The sequence below is a fragment of the Antechinus flavipes genome, chromosome 3, assembly GCF_016432865.1.
Source record: "Antechinus flavipes isolate AdamAnt ecotype Samford, QLD, Australia chromosome 3, AdamAnt_v2, whole genome shotgun sequence".
Taxonomy (NCBI): domain Eukaryota; kingdom Metazoa; phylum Chordata; class Mammalia; order Dasyuromorphia; family Dasyuridae; genus Antechinus; species Antechinus flavipes.
This window is the reverse complement of record NC_067400.1, coordinates 518,332,152-518,356,923: the sequence shown is the minus strand read 5'-3', so window position 1 is coordinate 518,356,923 and position 24,772 is coordinate 518,332,152. Positions and strand designations below refer to the sequence as shown.

The 24,772-nt window shown below is 33.5% G+C and overlaps 1 protein-coding gene across 2 annotated transcripts in view; it reads left to right on the top strand.

Annotated features, from left to right (window-relative positions):
* Positions 1 to 24,772, top strand: part of UVRAG (UV radiation resistance associated) — a 410,809-nt gene that overhangs the window by 92,095 nt on the left and 293,942 nt on the right. For both annotated transcript variants that reach the window (XM_051987076.1, XM_051987077.1), the window contains exons 4-6: positions 1,309 to 1,470; positions 3,675 to 3,749; positions 21,298 to 21,383. In XM_051987076.1, the coding sequence (XP_051843036.1) occupies positions 1,309 to 1,470; positions 3,675 to 3,749; positions 21,298 to 21,383 (323 nt within the window). The remainder of the gene's footprint in view (positions 1 to 1,308; positions 1,471 to 3,674; positions 3,750 to 21,297; positions 21,384 to 24,772) is intronic.

The following is a 24,772-nucleotide window of genomic DNA, read 5'->3' as shown; positions in this document are numbered from 1 at the left end:
TTAGAAAACATACTGGATGTGGACAAATGAAACCCAGGTTTTCATTTTGTTCTGCCATTATTCATTCACTTAGTAAACATTTATTAAGTCCCCAGTATGTGCTTTGTTATATGCTGGGGATTCAAAAAGAAGTGAAGAAGTGAAAGATAGTTCTTCCCCTTAAGGACTATACAATCTAATAGAGGAGACAACATGCAAACACACACACACACACACACACACACAACTATGTAGATGATAAATAGGGCATAATTAAAAGAAAAAAAAAAACATTGGAATTAAGAGGAGTTGGGGAAGGTTTCTAGTAAAAGAAGCAATTTTAGTTAGGACTTAAAGCCAGGGAGATTAATAGGTAGTGGAAGTGGGAGAGTATTCCAGGAATGAGGGACAGCTAGAGGAAATGCACAGAGCTAAGAGATTGTAACTGTGAGCAAATAACTTTTACCTTTTAGCCTCTTTTTCCTTTCTCTCTAACATGGGACAGATAATGATTATTTGGCCTGTCTCAGATTTGTAGGAAGATCACTTTATAAATTGTAAATTTTTTTTGCTAGACAAATGAAAGCTATTAAAAAAAATTATTTAAAGTTTTGTGTTACAAATTCTGTTCCTCTCTCCTTCTTTGCCTTTCTCCCTCCCTGAGACAGTAAACAATCAGATAGAGATTATACAATTATGTAAAACATTTTCATATTAGCCATTTTGCACAAGAAGACTTGAATAAAAGAAAAAAAAAAGTAAAAAAGAAAATGAAAAATAGCATGCTTCAGTCATTATTCAAACCATAGTAGTTTTTTTCCCCTCGAGACCTTACTACATCATTAGCCCTTTAGGATCATCTTCATTGTATTGCTGAGAATAGTTAAATCATCAAACAGTATTACTGTTACTGTGTACAGTATTCTCACTTCAGTATGCATCAGTTCATGCATATCTTTCTAGGTTTTTCTGAAATCATCCTGCTTGTCATTTCTTAAAGCTATTATTTTTAGGAAGATTTGTTGCATACATTAAAAAAGTTTTAATAATTTTAAAAGCATAAATTTAGTTATCTGTAAAATTCACTCCCTAGAAGCATTTTATTTCCTGATGATTATAGCTATATGAGATATTATATGTTTTTGATGATGTTTTTTATAAATAATGTTATTGTAACCTCTTGGATGTTAATTGGAACATTATTATTTCACTCAGTGACTCCATAAGATACTCCAAAGACAGTTTTTAAAGTGAGAATAATTTGTACTTTGGATGAAATAATTGTAAAAAGTTATTTGTTACTTAAATGCTTTCTCCCCCAATCAATAGAATCCAACTTGGAGAAGTCTTGATTTTGGAATAATGCCTGACCATCTTGACACATCAGTATCCTGTTTTGTGGTAAGAATCTGGGGTGGAAAGAAAGATCTCTTCCAGCTGCTGATTGAGTGGAAAGTCTCTCTGGATGGACTAAAATACATGGGTCAACAGGTAATTTTGCATTGATCTTTTATACATAGTCCCAATTACTCTGTTAGCTTGTCTATTTCCTTGCCACTAACTACATGCTTCTGTATATAAGTCAATTAGCAATCATTTATTAACTGCTATGTTCCGAACACTGTGGTAGTCATTGAAGATTTGAATATAAAGAATGAAACAATTCCTCCTTGGAGTGAGCTTACATTTAACATAAGAGAAAACAAATATAAGTTTATATGGTATAAATTTAAAGTGAATAAGTACAAATATATAACCAGGCCTTTCTTGTATTTTCTTATCTATCCTGACATTGATTCCTCCCAAACTCATTTCTGACCCTTCATGTCTTCTATTGTTATCTTCTCCTTGAAACCTGCCCTTCATCTAAATTTACCTGTTTCTTTGGTGTGTACAATTATCATTCAAATTTCTGAGGTTCATAGTCTCAAATTCATCTTTGATTTTCCGTCTCCTTTAAATTATGAATCTAAACAGTTGTCAGATCTAGTACATTCGCAATATCTTAAACTTTACAGGCTTTTTGTTTGGTTTGTCATCTATTTCCTTCCCCCTAATGGTGTATGTAACATAGTGCTCTGTCTTAGGCTCTTTTCTTTACATTCCAACTTGGTGACCCTCACATATTATATTCAAGCTAGTTTACAATAGCCTAGTAGTTGTTTTAAACTGGTTCTACCATTTCCATCTAAAACTTCATATGTCCAACAGAAATATTTTTATTTTTCCCCTACTTCTCTATTTCTGTTGAGGGTAATACAATCCTTCTAGTCTTCTAGGTTGGTGACCCTGATGATGCTTTCAACTCTTGACATAGTCATTAAAAAATATATATATGATGCTTGAGCTCCATTCTAAAGAAAGGGAGAGACTAAAAAGTGGAGTAATGAGGAAATGCTTTTTAAGCATGGAGGGTAGGGTATTTATTGCAATTCATGGAGAGAGGAGATGTAGTATCATCTTGAGAAACAAAAAAGGCCTATTTTTTTGATTGCAGGACATAAGAATCCAGGATAATGTCAACATTAGGAACATGAAATTTTGGAAGGTTGATGGTACCTTTGACAAAGTTTGAAAGTGGGAAAAATTTAGAGAAAAGAAATTAGTGTATTTGTTGAATTTTGGACTTATTTAGTTTAATTTATATACATTCCATGTGTATAAATAGTGTATTCCCTTCGACACTAAGGATATCTAGTTTTAAATGTCTAATCAGTAATTAATAATATGGACCTAATGCTCAGAGGAGGCCCTGGGGCTAGATAGATACATCTTGGACTTATTTGCGCAGAGATGGGACTCAAACCCATGGGAAGTAATGTTGTTTTCAAAAAAGAATATAAAAGGAGGAGAGAAAAAGACCTAAGATAGATGTCTGGGGAACACTCTTTGTTAGGTGGTATGATATAGATGAGTCAGCAGAGGTGACTGAGGAGTAGTCAGTCAGTTAAAGGAGAACTAGGAGAGAGAGATGTCACAAAACCCCAGAAAAAATCGGTCCAAGAGAAAAGACCAATCAGCAGTGTCAAAGAAGCAAATAAGTTGAGAATGAGGACTGAGAAAAGACCATCTTGATGGTCAAGAAATCATTGATAACTTTGAGGAAAGCACTTTCTTTTGAGTGAGATCAGATTGTAAAAGATTGAAGGTTGAGGCAGAGAAGAAATAAAAATAGCAAACAGAGATTTTTTTTTTTTAAGGAATTAGCTAAGGAGGAAAAATACTTAGGATGGTAGTTTAAAGTATGGTAGGATCTAGTGAAGATTTTTTGAATGAGAGAGATGGGCATATTCTGTAGCCAGCAGGGAAAAAAGCAGTTGATAGTAAGAAGTTGAAGTAAGAGGATAATTGGCGAAGTATGCTACTGGAATGCTACTGGCAGGAGAGAAGATTAAGTGCATTTTAAAGGGATGGCTCTGAAAAGGAAGGAGAATGACTTCTTCTGAGGCTGGGAAAAGAAAGAAAGAACAAGACATCTTAAAGGATCTTGAGATGAAAAATATGGGAGAATGGGGAGCTCCAGAGGTCAAGGTTGTCAACTAAAACAACTTTCTGGTTTAAATCACTTAATGAGCTGGAGCAGCATTCATTTAAAAAAAAAGTTATTAGGACCTATTTTTATTTTTGTTGTCTGTAGAAAAACTTAATAGGCATAAGAAAAATTAACCAATTTTAGTGTATCTTTTTTCATTTAGATTCATGCTCGCAACCAGAATGAAATAATTTTTGGGCTAAATGATGGCTATTATGGGGCACCATTTGAGAACAAGGTAAGTATAGTGTAAGATATTTGCACTTATTGTGTATACATATTATATCTAACTCTACAAACAATGTATTTCAGAAAATCTTTCATTTAAATTTCAGAAATTAATTGTATTCAATTTTATTTTTAAAACGTTTATATACCTTTTATTTAATATTTTATTTTTTCCCCAGTTACATGTAAAAACAGGTATTAACATTCACCTTGAGTTCCAAATCCTTTTCCTTCCTACCTTCTATCCTTCATCCTCCTCATTGAGAAGGCAAACAATCTAATGCATTTTATACATGTATAATGATGCAAACTATTTCTAAAATAGTCATGTTGCGATAGAAAACAAAGGTCAAAGCCCTCAAGAAAAACTGAGAAAATAAGGAAAAGTATGCTTTGATTTGTATTCATGGATGTAAATTATGCAGTACTCATAATGTATAGTAGCAATTAGAGTAATAAGAAATAGGTTCAAATAATGTTCAGTTCTTAAGTTTCATTAGCAGCAATACTTGAAGTCTCCACAAGATGGTGGTGTCTCCTCATTTAAAGGAACTGGCCTGAAGCATGGGTTAGGTAGTTGAGTTTGAAATGAAACTACTTTGAATTCCTTTGGTGTTTAAGGCAAGATACTTATTATATTAATAGCAAGAAAATAACTTAACAGGTGGCTTTCTTCTGTTTTAAAATAAGCATGTTGTATTCTTTAGGTTATAGCAGCTGCTTGATCTGCAAATTCAATATTCCACATATATGAAAAAGCAGCAAATAACAGAAAAAAGTTAAAACGAATACAGGCATTTTTTAAGAAATTCAAGCGTTTGTCCTTAGGTCAGTATAGAGTACTGACTTCCTCTTCATTTATATAATACTTACAGTTGATGGAGTGCTTAAATCTTATTTGATCTTAACAGTACTATGAAGTAGGTAGAGTAGGGGTTTATAATCTTTATTCTTCAGATGTGGAAATTTGAAATCAAGAATGTTTAATTGATTTATATTTAGTTTATTTTTTACTGAAGTGAGAAGTGAATTTGATGACTTGGTAGGCAAATTGCTGCACTCTGATTTCTACATTCCATGTGTATAAATAGTGCATTCACTAGGACACTAAGGGTTAAGTGTCCCAGTGGAGCAGAGAGAAAGATGTGGTATAATAATAATTTTTGTTTATGTTGTTTCCCAGTACTGCAGCAGGATAAAAATGAGTACAACATAAAAAATAACTCAGGGATAAATACAGTTCAAATTAGTTTGTCATTTTTTTTTTCAAAGTAGAAAATGAATTCTTAAATTTTGAATTAATAACTTGATCTGGTTATTATAATAACTCCACATATATGAGTATACTTAAATCCAGGGTAATATTTTGATTCTTAGCAATGTGAGCTATTGTGTTTTAGCCCTTTAGACAAGTGGTGGCTAGAAAGTATTCAGTTTTTAACCAGTCTCTCTGCATTATTCAGTCTGCTTATTTCAGAAGATCAAATTAAAGTTTATGGATTAATCAGAAGCCTGATCAATGAGTGAAAATCAAAAGATTGATTAAAGTACTATGATAAATGTATAGAGTATTCTACCCAGACAGGCACAGGGTGTTTAGTATATTTGAAGAAATGGGCTGTGCCAATAAGTTAACCAGTCACTTGAAGTCAGTTAAAATTTCAAAGCACTAATTATGCCATGTTTTGCACAACATTAAAACCTTAATGTAGATCAAATTAGTTTCTGACAGAGTTTTTAAAACCCAGTTAATTCTATAATTTATATTTACAAATTCTGCCATTGCTAGGAGTCTCCAACTAGCTCTTCATATGATCCACTTAGGCTAAAAGATAATCTGGGGAAATGCCATAATTCCTGTTCATTAGTGGGGCAGAACCTTGTTCTCTTTCTTGTAGAGTATGCCATCTGAATTTTTTCAGATTCAGTTTTGTGAGATGCAAACTCAACTCGATGCAGTGTTGGGTCCCATAAAAAGTGAAGCACATCTCGAGCCTTAGTGGCATAGGCTAACAATACTGAACTTGGAACAGAAGACTTGGTTTGTTTTGTATTATTGGATCCTGTAATTTTGAATAAACAAAGTTCCTTCTTTGATCTTCATTTCCTCCTAATTTTTAAAGTGTGAAAATTAGAATAGATAATCTCTCTTTTTTAAAAAAAATTTTGTTGTAATCGAACAAGATACACCTTCTAATTCTCCCTCTCCCTACTTTATCCCCAATTGAGAATAAAACAAAAGTAAACCCTATTATGAACATATATAGGCATTCAAAACAAATGTCCACATTTGCCATATTACAAATGCATTTGTTTCTGTTTTCTTAATTTTTCACCTATCAGGAGGTGGGTAGCATGTTTCATCATTAGTCCTCTGGAATCTTGGTTGGTCATTAAAAGAGTTGAGCACAATAATGTTCCATTATATTTATGTAATTAATTCATCTATTCTCCAAATTATAAGCCCTCCCTCAGATTCCCATTCTTCCCTCCCAATTTAATAGCATTTTATTTTTCAAATTGCACATAAAGATAAATTTTAACATTCAGTTCTGTAAGATTTTTAGTTGCAAAATTTTTTTTCTGTCTCTTTTACCTCAATTTGATACAGCAAGCAATTTGATATAGGTTATATGTGTACTATATGTACATAATACTAATATCTCCATATTAGTCATGTGGGAAAAAAAATCAGAACAAAAGAGAAAAGTGATAAAGAAAAAAAACCCAGCAAAATGAAAATAGTATGCTTTGATCAACTATGATTTTTTTTATTATAGCTTTTTATTTACAAGATATATGCATGGGTAATTTTTCAACATTGACAGTTGCAAAACCTTTTGTTCCAATTTTCCCCCTCCTTCCCCCCACTCCCTCCCCCAGATGGCAGATAGACCAATACATGTTAAATATGTTAGAGTATGTTTAAATACAATATATGTGTACATGTCCATACAATTATTTTGCTGCACAAAAAGAATTGGACTTTGAAATAGTGTACAATTAACCTGTGAAGGAAATCAAAAATGCAGCTGGACAAAAATATAGGAACTGGGAATTCTATGTAGTGGTTCATACTCATTTCCTAGAGTTCCTTCACTGGGTGTAGTTGGTTCAATTCATTACTGCTCTATTGGAACTGATTTGATTCATCTCATTGTTGAAGGGAGCCATGTCCATCAGAATTGATCATCATATAGTATTGTTGAAATATATAATGATTTCCTGGTCCTGCTCATTTCACTTAGCATCAGTTCATGTAAGTCTCTTCAGGCCTTTCTGAAATCATTCTACTGGTCATTTCTTACATAACAATAATATTCCATAATATTCATATACCACAATTTATTCAGCCATTCTCCACTGAGAATGCCTCTGATGGGCGTCCACTGAGTTTCCAGTTTCTGGCCACTACAAAGAGGGCTGCCATAAACACTCTTGCACATACAGGTCCCTTTCCCTTCTTTAAGATCTCTTTGGGGTATATACCCCGTAGTAGCATTGCTGGATCAAAGGGTATGCACAGTTTGATAATTTTTTGAGCTTAGTTCCAAATTGCTCTCCAGAATGGCTGGATGTATTCACAATTCCACCAACAATGTATCAGTGTCCCTGTTTTCCCACTTCCCCTCCAACATTCTGCATTCTTTTTCCCTGTCATTCTAGCCAATCTGACAGGTGTGTAGTGGTATTTCAGAGTTATCTTAATTTTCATTTCTCTGATTAATAATGATTTGGAGCATATTTTCATATGTCTATAAATAGTTTCAATTTCTTCGTCTGAGAATTGTCTGTTCATATCCTTTTACCATTTATCAATTGGAGAATGGCTTGATTTCTTATAAATTAGAGACAATTCTTTATGTATTTTGGAGATGAGGCCTTTATCAGAACCTTTGACTGTGAAAATGTTTTCCCAGTTTATTGCTTCCTTTCTAATCTTGTTCATATTCCAGCAATATGATTTGATCTCTGGATACAGATGACATTTTTCATTCCAAGTCTGTTTGAATTGTCTTAGATCACTTTATTGCTGAGAAAAGCTTAGTCTATCATAGTTGATCATCACACAGTTAGATTCTCATTCTTGTCACTTTAAAAGGACTTAGATTTTTGTACATTCTTAGAGTTTGTTTTGTTTAGAATTTATTCTTTCTTTAATCTGTTAAGTTATGTGTAATCCTGTGTCTCCTTGGTACTTGAGTTCTTTTTTCATCCTCATTGCTTGTAATATTTTTTGTTTGACTTGGAAGCTGTGATGTTCCTGGGAGTTTTTTATTTTGGGCAGGTAACCCATTTCAGGAAGTAATTCTTTTTCATTTCTTCTTTGCCTTTTGGTTCTAAGAGATCTGGGCATTCTTTTATGACATCTTAAAGTAGGATGTTTAGGTTCTCTTTCTCTTTTTTAAAATGGTCATGGTGTACAGTTAGTCAAACTATTTTTACATAGTTTTCTCCTTGGTCTGTTTTTCAAGTCCCTTGTTTTTGCTATCAGATACTTTACATACTTTTTATAAAAAAAAGTCTTTTGAGTTTCTTTTAATATTTTTTATTGCCAAATGGAGTTATTGATTTTTAATTAATCTATCCTAATTTCCAAGTAGTTTGTTGCTTAGGCAAAATTTTGAATTGCTTGTGCCAAACTATAAATTCCCTTTACAATTCTTTTCTTCCATTGCTGTCATTTCTTTTCACTTTTTTTCCTCATGTATTCTAATTCCATTTGTAAAACATTTTTTAAACTGTTAAAAAAAGCCCAAAATATTTGCCTCATGTCTTCTGGAAATTCTATTTGAGTTTGTGCCTGAGCCGTGTTCTTCTCTTGAGACTTTGCTTGTAGATATTTTGGAGTAATTTTCCTTTGCATTTTTGTCTTTAGCATTCCTACTGCCACAATAGCTTATTAAGTTGGTATCCTTTTTTTGTTTGTTTTCTTGTTCTTCTAGCCTATTTCCTGGATTTCATAACTGATATTAGGATTGAATTCTTCCACACTTCTGGAAGGAAGTTCTGGGCTGATGCTGTTGCTGCTTTTTTGGAGTGTTAAATGTTGTTTTATTCTAGGATCTCAGAAACAGACTGGGGAACATGTAAGCTTTTAGTGCTTTCACAGGGGTTTGATCCATGGCAGAAATCTTATTATTGCCCCCTGATCTGACTTCTTCAAGTTCTTGATCTATATTTGGATTTGAGAAAGCATAGATTCCTATTGGACTTTGTTCCAATCATCTACCTGAGAAACTGTGTTACCTCAGAATGTCAGGATTTTAGGATCCTCTTTGCTCTGGGTTTCCTGTTTTAGTTATTATGCCTCGGTAGGGTAGGTTCAGTGCTGTTTGAAGTAAGACTTTACTTTGAGACTAAGATCTGAGCCACACTATTGCAACTGCTGGCTTTTAAATCTTTTCCTTTTTCTTTCTCTTTTTCTAAGCTGTGATTTCTCCATCAGCGTGTGGTGTGGTATACATTTGTTTGGAGGAGTTGTGGACAGGATCTCAGCTGCATTGCTTCCTTCTACTTCGCCATCTTGGCTCTTGGACAGATAATCTTTAAGAAACCTCCTAGCTCTGATGATCTTTGACTCTGTCAATAAGTGATCTTAGTATTGGTCTATTTCATGGCATTCAATTTAATAAATTTGAATTATATAGCTGTTGTCGACAAAGAATTGTAATACTTAAAAAGAAAAATTTCTTTAGTATATATGGTAATCCTTTATCTCTTATCTAATTTGTCCTTATTTCTTTCCATAAACATAAATTAATATTTTGCCACTTTTCACTAAATTTCTTATGAATTGGTTGAATAGGAATACCTTCTTTTGATCATTGGATCTGAAAATGTTGATGGATATCTTTTAACTTTTTAAAATTTTATATTTCAATCTCATGAGGTAAGAATTATCTTCCTTGCCCTACCCTCAAATATATGCCAGTATATTTGTATGTGTGTGTATATAGATAGATAAATAGATACACACACACACACAAAAATATCTTTCGATCTGGAGAGACAGAGAGGAGAGAGAGAGAATGCATATTTGACACTATAAATTGTCAATATGAGTAAGCCAGGTCATTTATTTGTAAGAGGGTGGTTATTAGATGAGTTCATTAATGGTGGTTGTGAGACTGGCTGTGATATTTCTCGTGAGACAACATGTTAGAATATGTCTGGAGCTTTTTTAATAGAGATGACTTGAATTTGATCTAGACCTCAGATTTGTAACTTCTTCCATGGTGGTATTGTGTTCCAATTCTTTATTTGCCTCTTTATGTGAATTGTATTGACCCCTTTTGCAGGGAGTAACTTTTGTCTCTCTGTACTTTGTGAAGAGAGAGTGACAAGAGAATAGAGAAATCTATAGTGGAGGTCAGGAAATAGACACAGTGAAATGTAACTGATCATCCTGGAAGAACACTTTGGAAATTTTCCTGTCATATCTGACTCTTAGAATGGTGAACTTGACTGTCTCTAATAGTCTTTTCTTCATTGTGAAAGTAGTGTGGGAAAAGAAAGCAGTATTTAGAAAGAGGTCATTTTAATTCAAGAATTGCTTGGTTTTATAAATTGTAAATTGTAGTTCTCATTACTGAATGAATGATTCACTAATTCAGTGAATCTTTATTAAGTGGCTCCTTTGTGCAGGCATTGTACTAGATACCAGAGGATTTTATTTCTGCTGGGGAAGTTTGTTTTACTAAACAATGTGATTTTTGCCTTTTTGTAGACTTCAAAAGACTGAGAAGGGCATCTTTTTCAGTTACTTGAAGTAAAACCTATACTATGTTTTGTGGTTACTTACCCTTGTACTTTTGTGGCTTCTGTTTGTGAGATTCAGTATTCATCTTTTTTTTTTTTTTCAAAAATTTATGTAGTTTATGGTTAATTTTAAGACTATGAAAGGAAAAAAGTGAACTCCTGGGTCAGAAATTATGGTAAATAAGTGTTTGGAAATTCATTTGTCTTCATGACAGTGTCTGTGATCCTGTCAATGAGCAACCATTTAATAAATGCCTGCTGTATGCCAGGCCCAGTGCTAAGCACTGGAATAACAAAGAAAGGTTGAACAGAGATATCTTATATTTCTTCTGTAATAGATTACTAGTATCTGAGTTTTGTTGGGACTCCAGAGCAAAGGGTGTTCAGGTCTTGAAGTTGTTCAACAAGAAGATTTTTACTTTGAATTCTTCTTGGGCTAAGACTGGTGGATACTTAGACTATGTCCAGATGAGCATATATTTGAATAGAGAATCATTAGGCATTTGTTATTTTCAAATAAATTTAGTACTTGCTTTTTATTTTTAAAAGTATACTTTTTATTTGTACTTTAGGGGCACTTAAGTAGCAGGATGAGTGAAATAATGCCTTTTTGGAGAGTTAAAAGAGTGATTATTTGAAGGGTTTTAAATGAAAATAGGAGACTCTGTTATGTTGCAGTGCTATGGAAAGAACACTAGGTGCTTTTTTCCCCCCTGAGTTTTTGTGATGCTTTTCTTTCTCCTCCCCCTTGTCTGGCAGTTCCTTTTCGTTTTCTTTTGCTAGATCTTCATCCAGTTGTATCTGCCAATTATGGCTATTCCTGACCTTCTCCTGGACTATAGTTCACATAGATTCCATTATCATCTTTATGCAAATCATTTGAGATCATTTTCTAGTCCTAACCTCTCTCCCATCTTGTACTCTTCTATCTTGAATTACCTATTGGACATCTCACATTAGATCTTTCATAGACTTCTTACACTCAACATGTTCAAAACTGAACTTATTTTTTTCCTGACTCCCCTCAAACTCTCCTCTCTTTTAAATTTTCCTATTACCATTCATCTTCCAGTCACCTGGGCTCTCAGCCTTCGTGTTATCCTTGGCTTTTTACTCTCACCCCACTCCCTTATCTATTGCCATTTTTTTGTTCATTCTATCTTTTTAGCATCTCTTGCATCTCAGATATATTCCTTTTTCTTTAACAGTGCCACCAACATTATGCAGGCCCTCATCACAGCCCTCATCACTATTTAGACTATTATAATAGCCTCTCAGCCTCAGATCTGTTCCCCTGTCCAGGCCATCTTCCACTCAGTTGTCAAAGTGACTAAGTCCCAGGACTGATCAAGTTACACACTTATTCAAGAAACTCTAGTAGTTCTCTGTTATTTCTAGTATCAAAGATAAAATTTTTCTCTCTGGCTTTCAGAGCCCTTTATAACTTACTTAAAAATACTGAAAAGGTATTTTTATACCAGGCTCCCCTCCACCTACTCTATGATAGGATTCAATAACACTACTTTCTTGGCTGTTAATCACACAAGATTCTCTGTCTCCTAATTTTTTTTTCACTGAAAGACCTCCCAATGTATAGGTTTTTTCCTTCCCTCTGCTTCCTGATTTCTTTGGATTCCTTCAAATCCTAGCTAAAATCTTATCTTCTGCATGAAATCTTTCCTCTTCTCCTTTAATGCTAGTGCCATTTCTCTGGGATTAACTCAGATTTATCATATATATCTTACATAGTTTGCATAGTTTTCTATTAGATTGGAAACTCCTTGATATCAGGATTTATCTTTTACCATTCTTATTACTAGCACTGAGTGCAGTAACAGACACACAATAGATGCGCAATAAATGCTCATTAACTTAGTTGTGTGTAGAGTACGGGCTAGCTTCGTGGAGGGCCTTGGGTCAGCCAGAGTCTAGGGGGAGAAGTGAAGGAGGTAGGCAAACTGCCATGAGGCTTGCCAAAGATGTCTCCTGGATTCTGGAATCCAGTCACCGGCCTCTCTCCTCCTCCTTGTCCTGTAGCCAAGTGCCTCTGGCATCTCTCCCTCCACCCTCCCTCCAGTCCTTGCCTTTCATTATTTTAACACCAAGCTTTCAGCAAGCACCAATAGTGAGAAGAGCCATTTATCCAAATATATGCTAATAGTGTCATTATCTCACATCAAATAGGTAATTAGCCTTAAGTGCTCAGTTGTTTGATTCAAGCATATCTTTTTGGAGTTTCAGCCCTCTACAATTGTGTGTTAGAAAAATATAGATTCCAGTTATAGTTTATTTACTAATAAGCCATATGACCATGACCATGTAACCATCTCAGTTCTCTGGGTCTTTAGTTTTTTCATTTATAAAATTGGAATACTTGTACTTACTTAAAGCAGTAAATGAGGTAATAAAGTATTTTGCAAAGCTTACAATGCAATATAAATGTAAGATGTTACGGCAAACTCATGTTTTTATAGTGGATTTTAGTCAGTGGGGAAACATTCCATATTACTTATTTAAACATTTTTATTATTATGAACTTGACAAACATGAATATTTCCCAATAAAGAGAATAGGGAAAATTGAAAATATGAAATTGGAAATATTGATGTTTTTAAAATTAAATTTTTTTAAATTTCAAATTCAACATGATAGTTCCAATGCTTATACCATGGCCCCCTTTGAACTTCTGCTCTCTTTTGTGTATTTTTTAAAAGATTTGCTATTTTTTTCTTTCTTTAAGTATGCCTGTCATTATTTATCCATTCCATCTCAACTTTCCTTCCTAACTCTTCTTTGAAACAAATAAACATAGCCTTAGAAAACAAATGTTTTGCCCATTCTACCCATCTAGATTATCACCTTTCTACCAAGAAGGAGAGTAGCATTCATCAGGAGATGATGGTCTAGAATGGTGATTGGTCTTTGTGATGATCATAGTTCTGAATAATTTACAACAATGAGATATCATACCAGAACTTTTGGGCTGCAGTCAGAACAATTTGAGATGAAATTGTTTTTGTTCGTTGTTCTTTACATACCAAGTCTTTTAGGTAGAATCATTCTCCATTTAAATTTGAGTCTTTCAGAAGCATATTATCGATGATCATTTTACTACATTATGATTAATAAAGAATGACTCTTTATTACCCTGGTGGCCGAACATGGGTCAGAACTCAATTAGTGAGTTTCTTTTTCTCTTTGTACAATCCTAAAATCAGGAATCAATTCCTTTCTTCTTCTATGGAGTTTGGGAGAAGAGTAGATAGAAGAACAAATAGGAAGGAGATGAAGAAGAATCATTGAACACTTAGAACTAAGTAACTTGTGTGAGATCTTTCTATGGAAAGGGGTGGCTGGGCAAACTGTGGAGAAAACACCTGCTAGCATTCCAAGAAGTAATGATCAGGATCCATAGATAGTGTAAAGTAGGACTTCTTAAACATTTTCTATTCATGATTCCTTTTTTCTGGAGAAATTTTTATGTTACCTCAAATTATATAGGTATATAAAATAAGTATACAAATCAAACATTTCCTGATAATAAATCATATTTTCATGACTCCCATACTTAGTTATGTGGCACCAAGTGGATCAAAACCCATAGTTTAAGAAACTCTGGAATTAAGAAAGAGGCTCATATTCAGTAAGGGCCAATAGAAGAGATGAGGATTGACCCTCTTGAAGGGGATGGAGGCAACTATTATTGGTTGACCTAACATTAACACTGCAAGAAGTCAATCTTTTCAGAGAACATATCTAGAATGTGTCATACCCTGGAGATTTGTCAAACCTGATCATTACATACCCACTTCACAGAAGGATAAGCAATGCTGGCAGAAGAAACCTATGAAACACTAATAGAAATTATGATGTCCTTGGCAAGAAATTGAGTATCTTAGGGACATGGGTGGTGTTTTTAGCACTGCTGGTGGTTGAAAGCAGGGGCGATTGAAAGCAGGTGCTTTGGGAGATAATGGTAGATCTGCAGAGTTAGTATTTGGTTAAGAAGTTGATGTCTGAGAATAAAATTTAAATTTCTAAACCACAGTTTTAAGATGTAATGCATATAAGCCCTTGAGAAGAGATTAAGTGTATTTAACCAGAAGAAAAATAGTTGCCTAAGGTCTTACAAATCCATTCAAGAGAACTTGAAACTGAAAAGTTAGGTTAGGGAGAAACTGCCTTCATTATATGTTTGCTAGTCCACATGGTGTAAGAAAGTGATTGCTACAACATAGGAAAAAGACTAAAGGGTACTTTACAATTCAAAGGAGACAGAATTCAAGAAGGAAGCCAAAAATAAAACAAGTGATCCAAGATGTTTATATGCAGGTGCACAGATTTGGGGTAATAAACATCGAATAATAGACATACAAATGGCAATAGGAAATCTAACCTTATACATATGATTGTGACTTAGTGGGATAGAACTTATTCCTGAAATATGGATATAGAAGGATATGCCTTATTAAAAGGTAGAGCATGAACACAAGGGAAGGTGAAGTAGCATTGAATATTAAAAAACTATACTTATATGAGGAAATCCAGGACTGGTATAAGATGTGCAGTGGGGTGGATGGTAGTTGACAGAAATTGGGAAAAGGTAGACATGTTATTTTCATGGAAATATCTGGGAAAAAAGATTAAATAGATGAGAATCTCAGGAAGCATATAAATATTCCTTTAATAAAATTGTTATGGGTAACTATGGTTATCAGGACATTTGTTCTGCTGGAGCTTTTTTGTTTAAAAAAACAAAACATTTAATAAATTCTTGGCTTCATTTAGTGACATGATAATTTCTTCTTTTACAAGGTGGAAGAAATGATGAAGAAAATTTCAATTTTGGACATCTTTTTAATCAACTAGGAAAAATTAATTGCTGAAATATAAAGGACTGTACCCTTTAGGGGAAGTGAGTGCTCCAGTAGTCACTTGACCCAGCATGCCACTATTGCATCTGTATTCCAAAGAAATCATAAAAGAGTGAAAAGAATCCACACATGCAAAAATGTTTGTAGCAACTCTTTTTTGGTGTGGCAAAGAATTGGAAAATGAGTACATATCCATTAATTGGGGAATGGCTGATTAAGTTATGGTATATGAAAGTAATAGAATATTGTTTTGTTAAAAAATGATGAACAAACTTATTTTAGAAAGTCTTGGAAAGATTTACACAAATTGATGCTGAGCAAAACAAGGAGAACCAAGAATACATTATTCACTGTAATTGCAAGATTGTACGATGATCAGCTATAACATACTTGGTTCTTCTCAGTGGTTCAAGTTAATCCCAATATACTTTGGATGGAAAATGCCATTCATATCCAGAGAGACTGAATATAAATCAACACATCTTGTGTTCACTTTTTTTTTCTTCTGTTTTTTTTTTTTTTTTATCTTGTGGTTTTTTCTTTTGTTCTGATTTTTCTTTCCCAACATGATTCATAAAGAAATATTTTTTTTTAAATTTAAATTTTAAAGTATTTTATTTTATTTTATTTTTGTTTTGTTTTTTAAAAATTTTTATTTAATAATTACTTTATATTGACAGAATCCATGCCAGGGTAATTTTTTTTTTTACAACATTATCCTTTGCACTCGTTAATGTTCCAATTTTTTTCCCCTCCCTCCACCCCCTCCCCTAGATGGCAAGCAGTCCTTTATATGTTGGATATGTTGCAGTATATCCTAAATACAATATATGTTTGCAGAACCGAACAGTTCTCTTGTTGCATAGGGAGAATTGGATTCAGAAGGTATAAATAACTTGGGAAGAAAAACAAAAATGCAGATAGTTCACATTCGAGAAATATTTTTTAAAAAAGAAAAAAAAAAGAATGTACATGTATAACCAGAAGGAAAATGGTTTTTATGTGTAACTGGGGAAAAATAAAGAATTAAAAAAAAAAAGAATATTGTCAGGAGTGCCAAATCTCAGGATGAGTTGAGGCTACCAGTGAATACTACAGTGGGAGGGGGAGGGGGGAGAGGGAGGGCAGGATCAGAGAAAGGATCTTGATAAAATTAAAAGAAGTGATTAGTATTTTGTTTAGGTGAGGTCATTATAAGTAGTGATGAAGTAAAGGTAACAGCTGTTTGATTATTTTGTTTTCATTTTGTCCAATAGAGAATTTTTTTTTTTTAATGGGAAAAAGTACAACAAAAATGGTTAATAGTTGAAATCTTAGTTATTTAAGGTTATAGTAAGAAAACATCTAATTGAATCCTGAAATTGTTAATCTCTTAGAGGAATAAAATCCCAGAATATTTGAAAAACTGGCCAGTGTGGTTAGTGAGCTACTATTAGTGACTTTTGAAAGATTATGGAGAATGAGAAAGATATTACAGTAATAAAAAAAGGAAAATTTCATCATTAAAAAAATATTTTTTTAGAAAGAATAAGATAGGAGACTTCAGTTTATGGGGGTGATTTATTTATATGCCTTGACTTTAATTTCTAACAATAATTTACCAAATGGTTTTTTTTATTAAAGCTTTTTAATTTTCAAAACATATTCATGGATAATTTTTCAACATTAACCCTTGCACAACCTTGTGTTGCAATTTTCCCCCTTCTCTCCAACTCTTCCTCTAGATGTCAAGTAATCCAATATATGTTAAACATTACCAAATGGTTTAGCAAAGCTTTTGTCATAATTACATGCTTTTTTTTTTGGACAAGATTCAGACATATGTTCTAGATTCTGTGAGATAAGTACATTTATTAGGGGCATCTAGGTAGCGTGGTAGATAGAATACTAGAACTGGAGTCAGGAAGACATCTTCTGAGTTAAAATCTGGCTTCAGATACTAATATGACCCTGGACAAGATATTTAAGAACTATGCCTCAGTTTTCTCACCTGTAGAAATAGGGATGATACAGGGCCTATCTACCAGGTTTGTTTGAGAATCAAATACAATAATATTTGTAAAACTCTTAGCATATATTTGTCATCACATAAATGTTGGCTGTTACTAATTAGTAAAGTACATTTGGAATTAGTTGAGTAGTCATTCCATGTTAAGTTTGAAGGAAGTCTTCAGGGAAATGCACCAGGATTCATAGTGTGGTGCCATGAATATGAGTTACTTAAGAAATGTTTGTTTTTTCTGCTATTTGACGTTTTTATCCATGACATGAAGAGAACAGTTAAGTGGCATGCTTATCAAAGTCTTAGATGACTAAAATTGAGAAGGAGTAAATAGCACATTGGATAATAATCAGGATCCAAAATGTAAAGTCAAATATTTGAATTAAAATGACTAGATAACATCTTTTGGGGGGAAAAAAAATCCTATCTGGAAGAAGGGGCAGCAAGAATCAGCAGTATGACCTGGCAATGTAAAGAGCTAAAGTGATTTCAGACTGCATTAAGAAGGATATAGGACCTGGCAGTACAAAAAGCTAATGTGATTTCAGGCTGCATTAAGAGAGGCATGTGGTACAGAAAATGAGGTGATATTCCTATTATTCTTTGCCTTTGTCAAACACAAAGTATTTTGCTTAGTTTGAAATGCCACATTTTATGTAGGACATTAATAAACTGTAAAGTCTCTAAAGTAGTAGAACAACCATCCAGTATAATGAGGGACCTAGTATCTGGGCTATAGGAAAATCAATTGAAAAAAATTGTTTTTATTTTGTTCTGAATATTTTCACAAGTTTTGAAGAAAATAATGGATAACTATTTGTTAGGGTTATTTTTATTTTTAAATTCAGTTTTGTTTTCAATTCCAAATACTTTTCTTCCCTAACCCCTTAAGAAGGCTTATAAATATGTATAGTTACAAATATGTATAGTCATGCAGAACAAATTTCTGCATTATCCATGTCAAAGAATAAGAAAAAGAGAAGAATTTGGTTTCAATCTGCATTCTGTGAGTCCATCAGCTTCTGCTCTTGAGATGGTTAGCATGTTTCATCATGAGTCCTTTACAATTGTGTTTGGTCATTTTATTGATCAGAGCTATCAAGTCTTTGAAAGTTGATTATCTTTACAATATTGCTATGATGTAAATTGTTCTTATTCTTTTCACTTTGCTTTGGATCAGTTCATAGAAGTCACTACAGGCTTTTCTGAAACCATTTTTAATACTACAATGATATTTTATTGAATCCATGTAACTATAACTTGTTTAGCCATTTGTCAATTAATAAACACTGCCTTAATTTTCAATTCTTTGTCATCACAAAAAGAATTACTTTAAATATTTTTTATACACATTGGTCCTTTTTCTCTTTCTTTGATTTCTTTGTGGTTGAATAATTTTGGGGGCCTAGTTCCATATTGCTTTCCAGAATGGTTGGATTATTCACAGCTCTACAAAAAGATCATTAATGTACTTGTGTTTCTTAGGCCCTTCATGTTGATCTTTTCTCGCTTTTGTCATTTTAACCAGTCTCTTGAGGATGAGATTGATTTTGTTGTTTTAAATAACATTACTGATGTTTTCTGTTTCTGATATCATTACACTCTCCCATATATAGCTCTCCTCACCCCCTCCCTGAGAGCTATCCCAAATGACAAATAGTAGTTTTTTTTTAAGAAAGGAGAAAAACGTTGATCACAACTGAATGATGTATTGACAGTCTAGAAACATGTACAATGTGTAATACTTGTGAATCTCTAACTTGCACAAAGGGGTAGATTGGGAGTGTCTTCTCATATCTCTTCATTCAAGTCCCACTTGATCTTTATATTTTTGTTATATTTACTTCTGATTTTTTGATGAGTCATTGTTCCTTCTATTTAGATCGTTATAGTTACTGTGTGTGTGTTGTTTTCTTGGCTCAGTTTATTTCACTTGGCATCAGTTCGCATAGCTTTTCCTATATTCAACACACATATCAGTTTTCATAGAGCAGTAGTATTCCATTATATTCATGTACCACAATTTATGTAACCATTCCTCAATTGATGTATGTATATTCATATCAAAGCAGAAACTTGTATTTGTTCCCATTGCAATACTCTTTTTCAATACAGTTCCTGTCTCTAGGTACTATGGGGTATATTTTGTATGTGTGTGTGTGAGTGATTTAATTGTCCATGGATATGTCTGGCAACTTCTCTAAAAATACTTTGCATTTCTTTTTTTGAAGAACTGTTTATTAATATCCTTTGACCATTTATCTTTTGGGGAATGGTATTGTATCTGTATTTTCAGATAAAGTGGAAAAATAAGACACTTAAAAGAAAGTCAAATATATGAGATATTATTAAAATATCTTAATTATTATATCCTCCAGAATCCTCCAACAACCATAAACAGGGCTTGTGGTTTTGGCTGGCTTCCCATTATAAAGATAATAGTGATGTTTGGCAAATATATTATTCCTTATTCTAAACTATTGGTCTTGTACGTGCTCATAATTCAGAAATCCACCAAAATGTGTGGTTGCATTTCTTTAAATTGCCTTTCTTCAATGCTCTAGATACAATAATTGATTATATGCTGCGACAGTAGAGATAGAGTAACTGAAATTAACTCAATTTTCTATTGGCTTCTAGTTCTTAAGCTCTGTAGATGTATCTGGTCCTGATCGCTGACTACTGTTCTCTTATTTATAAGAGACCTGAGTAGTAAGCCTGGCATCTATGAGGAAATTTGAGTGATGTACACTTAAAAGAACTCAAGGTTCTTTGGCATTTGTCAGAATCACACAGAGGTAATTCAGTGATAGATAAATGAATTAATTTTTTTTCCCATCAAAATCCTTTATCAAATATCTTTTGGAACTTTTCATTTGGTGAAATTAGATGGAATTGATAACAGGCTTTCTAGTCCATTTCAAAAATGTCATTTGCAAAACAGAAAAGATAATTTAATAATTTCCTTAGGTGTACATATAGTGAAAAAATATTAGAGCTGGAAGAGAGATCTTAGGGATTATCTACACTAACCCCTTCATTTTGCAAATGAAAAAAAATTGGCCTAAGAAGGTAAATGACTTGTCTAGAGATATATTGCTAATTTATATCAAAGTAGGAATTTTTATTTGGACTCTTCATTCCCATTCCAGTTTTTAATACACTACTTGCCTCTAGGTACTATGGGGTATACATTTGTGTGTGTGAGTGATTTGATTGTCCATGAATATGTTTGACAGTTCCTCTAAAAAGAATATTAATCATATTATTCATTTATATGAGAAGTATGCAACTGCTTAGTATTGAATTGGAATTAATGACTATTTTTCAAGTTAAAACCACCATCTCCTCTTTAGACTTAAATTATCCTATTCCTTGATACCCAACAAGAGTTGGTTATCATTGTAACATTATTTGCTTATTACCATCCATTTAATTTTTTAATAATGTCTTATTGTAATCAGCCTTTCTCTTTCTTTTTTTCCTGTTAAAACATTTCCTGAATAATAGTCTTTAACTCTGAGTATTGATTATTTTTGAAGATAGACTTAAGCCTGCTTGTACCTTGTGGTCCCTGTCAATTGACCTTTGAGTTGTCCACAATTTTGAATCTTTGGAGAGTGTGGTATTTAAAGCTTCACATAAAATCACTTATAGTACATTTGTGTTTTTAAAAGCTGATGTTTTGTTCTGGATTGCAACTTAGGTGAGGATGAAATTTGGGAATTAGTACATTTGGGCTAGAATTTAAAATAATGTAAAATAATGGTGAAAATGTAGGTTAGAGTCAGATTTTGAAAAGTTTTGAATACCAGGTAAAGTATTGTGTTTTTATCCTATAGGTAGAAGGTTGCAGTTTTTGTATTAAAAGGAGAATTTGAGGTCATTGTTTATTTGACTTGTTGATTGATGTCTTTCAGGGTTGTTCAAAGACCCAGAAGAGCAGTCTTCTCCAGGTAGATCAGAACTGTGTTCGTAATTCATATGATGTCTTCTCTCTACTTCGGTAAGAAACTACTTAAAATTTCCCTTCCATCTCCATTGAACATTTTAAAAAGGACTTTTCCCCCTTTATTTAATGACGTTTAAATGTGAGGAAATATCTCTGGGAACTTTAAAAACTTCATCAAGCTTAATATTCTTTAATGAGGGCTCCATAAATTTTGTAACCCTGGTGATTTCATTTTATCTCTTACATAGAACCTTTGGAAAACCTATTTCCTTTCTCTGGGCATTGGGGGGAGTTGATGGAAGCCAATTGCAGTAAAGCAGAGACAAGAATATTCTTGTTTTCCTCTGAGCTGTGGAGATCAACGAATATAGATGAGGATTTTAGGTTTATCAAAGTTTTAACACCTCTAGCCTAGCTAGCAGAATCCTCCAACAACCATAAACAGGGCTTGTGGTTTTGGCTGGCTTCCCATTATAAAGATAATAGTGATGTTTGGCAAGCTGGGAGCTCTGATGTCCGTGTTTGGCCAGATATCTTTCCTCTTCTTCATTTTACATAGACTTCAGAAATGTTCTGTTTTGGTTTTGATTGTGCTTGATCAGAAAATATATTGATGAAATAGATCTGCTATCAAAATAAATGCATTTTAGAATTGAAGTTGACTGTCATTCAACCTGTAATTTGGGATTTTCATATCATATATCCAATTTAGATTTTGGCAGTTGATTTTCTTTTTCTTTTTTTTTTTTTCATATATATATATTATTTTATTTTATAATAACTTTATATTGACAGAATCCATGCCATACAACATTATCCCTTGCACTCGCTTCTGTTCTGATTTTTCCCCTCCCTCCCCCTCCACCCTCTCCCCTAAATGGCAAGCAGTCCTATATATGTTAGATATGTTGCAGTATATCCTAGATACAATATATGTTTGCAGAACCGAACAGTTCTCTTGTTGCACAGGGAGAATTGGATTCAGAAGGTAAAAATAACCCTGGGAAGAAAAACAAAAATACAAGCAGTTTATATTCATTTCCCAGTGTCCTTTCTTTGGATGTAGCTGCTTCTGTCCATCCTTGATCAATTGAAACTGAGTTAGATCTCTTTGTCGAAGAAATCCACTTCCATCAGAATACATCCTCATACAGTATCATTGTTGAGGTATATAATGATCTCCTGGTTCTGCTCATTTCACTTAGCATCAGTTCATGTAAGTCTCTCCAAGCCTCTCTGTATTCATCCTGCTGGTCATTTCTTACAGAACAATAATATTCCATAACATTCATACACCACAATTTACCCAGCCATTCTCCAGTTGATGGGCATCCATTCAATTTCCAGTTTCTAGCCACTACAAACAGGGCTGCCACAAACATTTTGGCACATACAGGTTCCTTTCCCTTCTTTAGTATCTCTTTGGGATATAAACAGTAGGACTGCTGGATCAAAGGGTATGCACAATTTGATAACTTTTTGGGCATAATTCCAGATTGCTCTCCAGAATGGTTGGAGTCGTTCACAACTCCACCAACAATGCATCAGTGTCCCAGTTTTCCCGCATCCCCTCCAACATTCATCATTATTTTTTCCTGTCATCTTATTGGCAGTTGATTTTCATAGTGTTTTTATGTTTTCCTCAATATATTGACTGAAGAAAGACAATTTAAAGGTTCTTAGAAGTATTACACAAATGATGTAAATTGATATCTGTGTCTTTGCTAAATATGGCTTTTTATATATAGAATGTTGGAAAGGTTGAGTGCATGGATTTTGTAAATAACTTTTAAAAGACATTGGTTTATATTTAAGCTAATCACTTCAGCTTTCCAAGCAAGTTTCTCACTAGTGATGTGCTTTTCTTGGTCTCCTTAGAAGATAATATTATGATACTCTATATAAATGCTTTTCTCATTGACTGTAGAAAGTATTGTTTGCTTTAGGCTGATGATAAGCCAGACCTTTTCTTCCAAATTGGTTATATAAAACCTAATTGGCTTCTGTAGTTAGTGTTATTTTTCAATCTGTATTTTTATTGTTACTTTCTTTCAGAAAGTACTTTGATGGTCTTGCCTATATTTATTCTATGTAGTTGAAATGAGGAAATTGAGGCTTAGAAACTTAAAAGTATCTGGCCCTGGAATCATCATGGCTAATTATTAGCAGAATCTGAACTTGAACCTAGATCTCTGTGTGCACATCCAGAGTTTTTTCTCTTGTATCAAGAGTGTCTCCTAAAGTGTGGCAAGTTTTGTTTTTTTTAAACCTCTGAAGTGTTTTTCAGTCTGTATTCTCTCTTGATTCTCTTTATAGATCCTTCTATGGCTATCAGCAGGATATGGTTATCCTGCTGTGGTATTGCTGAAGCTTAAAATTAGTTAGTTTTTTTTTTTTTTTTTAATGCCCTAATCCCTTTCTTGATGTTTCCATATTACTTTTCTTCTGTTCTCCCCCCTTCTCCACTCTGCCCCTTACCCTTGAGGTTGAAAAAACAACAATCATAAATTCACTTTGTCCACTTCTGTCCCCATTATCAATTCTTCTGATGAAATATACTGTCTTATTTAATCGCTGTAAGGAATGTAATATAAAGAGAGAACACAATTGAAATTAGTTTTGAAAACCACAACCACAAGTTTGGGAACTCTTAATATTGAGATGGTAAGGAGATTAGGCAAATGATCAGAAAGAAATTACAAGAAAATACAAGTCCCTTAACTAACTAACTAACACTATTCTCAGGACCCTGTTACATTGACCATATGCAGTTGCAGGACAAAGAAGAGGACTAATGTTTTGGGCCAAAAGATAACACAGGCCCTTGTCACATTTTCAGAGTAGAGAGGTACTTTAGCATTTGCGACTGCGGGAGAGCACGGGACCAGTTAAAGTTCAGAACCAGGAGAAACACTAGCACTTATGGCTGCAGGGATGCAGGATTCTTTTCTGTTTAAAGCCCAAATCAGTGACTACATCACTCCTTAGATAATACCTCTCCTTGGAACTACTGGAAAGCTTAAAACTAACTCTCAAAACAGCAGCCAAAAAACTTGATCCTTGGTGTTTCATTCCATGCTGGGAATAGAGCCCAAGTTTAGCACAGAGTTAAAATTCAACTAGTAGCCTGGAAAAAAATGAACAAACAATAAAAAGATCTGACCATTAAAAGCTACTATGGTAGAAGTTAACAGTATGAAAACAGCTCTAAGAAAATCCTCAAAGGAAAAAAATGCTAATCAGACACAAGCCTAACAAGAATTTCTAGAAGAGCTAAAGAAATAGAGTAGGATAGGATAAAAAATTTGGAGGATAATGAGAATGATGAAAGAAAAATCAAAAAGATAATCAACAGCTTGGTGTAAAGTAAGCATAAAAAATTACTGAAGAAAACAACACCTTAAAAAAAAAAAAAAAAGAACTCAATTGGCCAAAATCCAAAA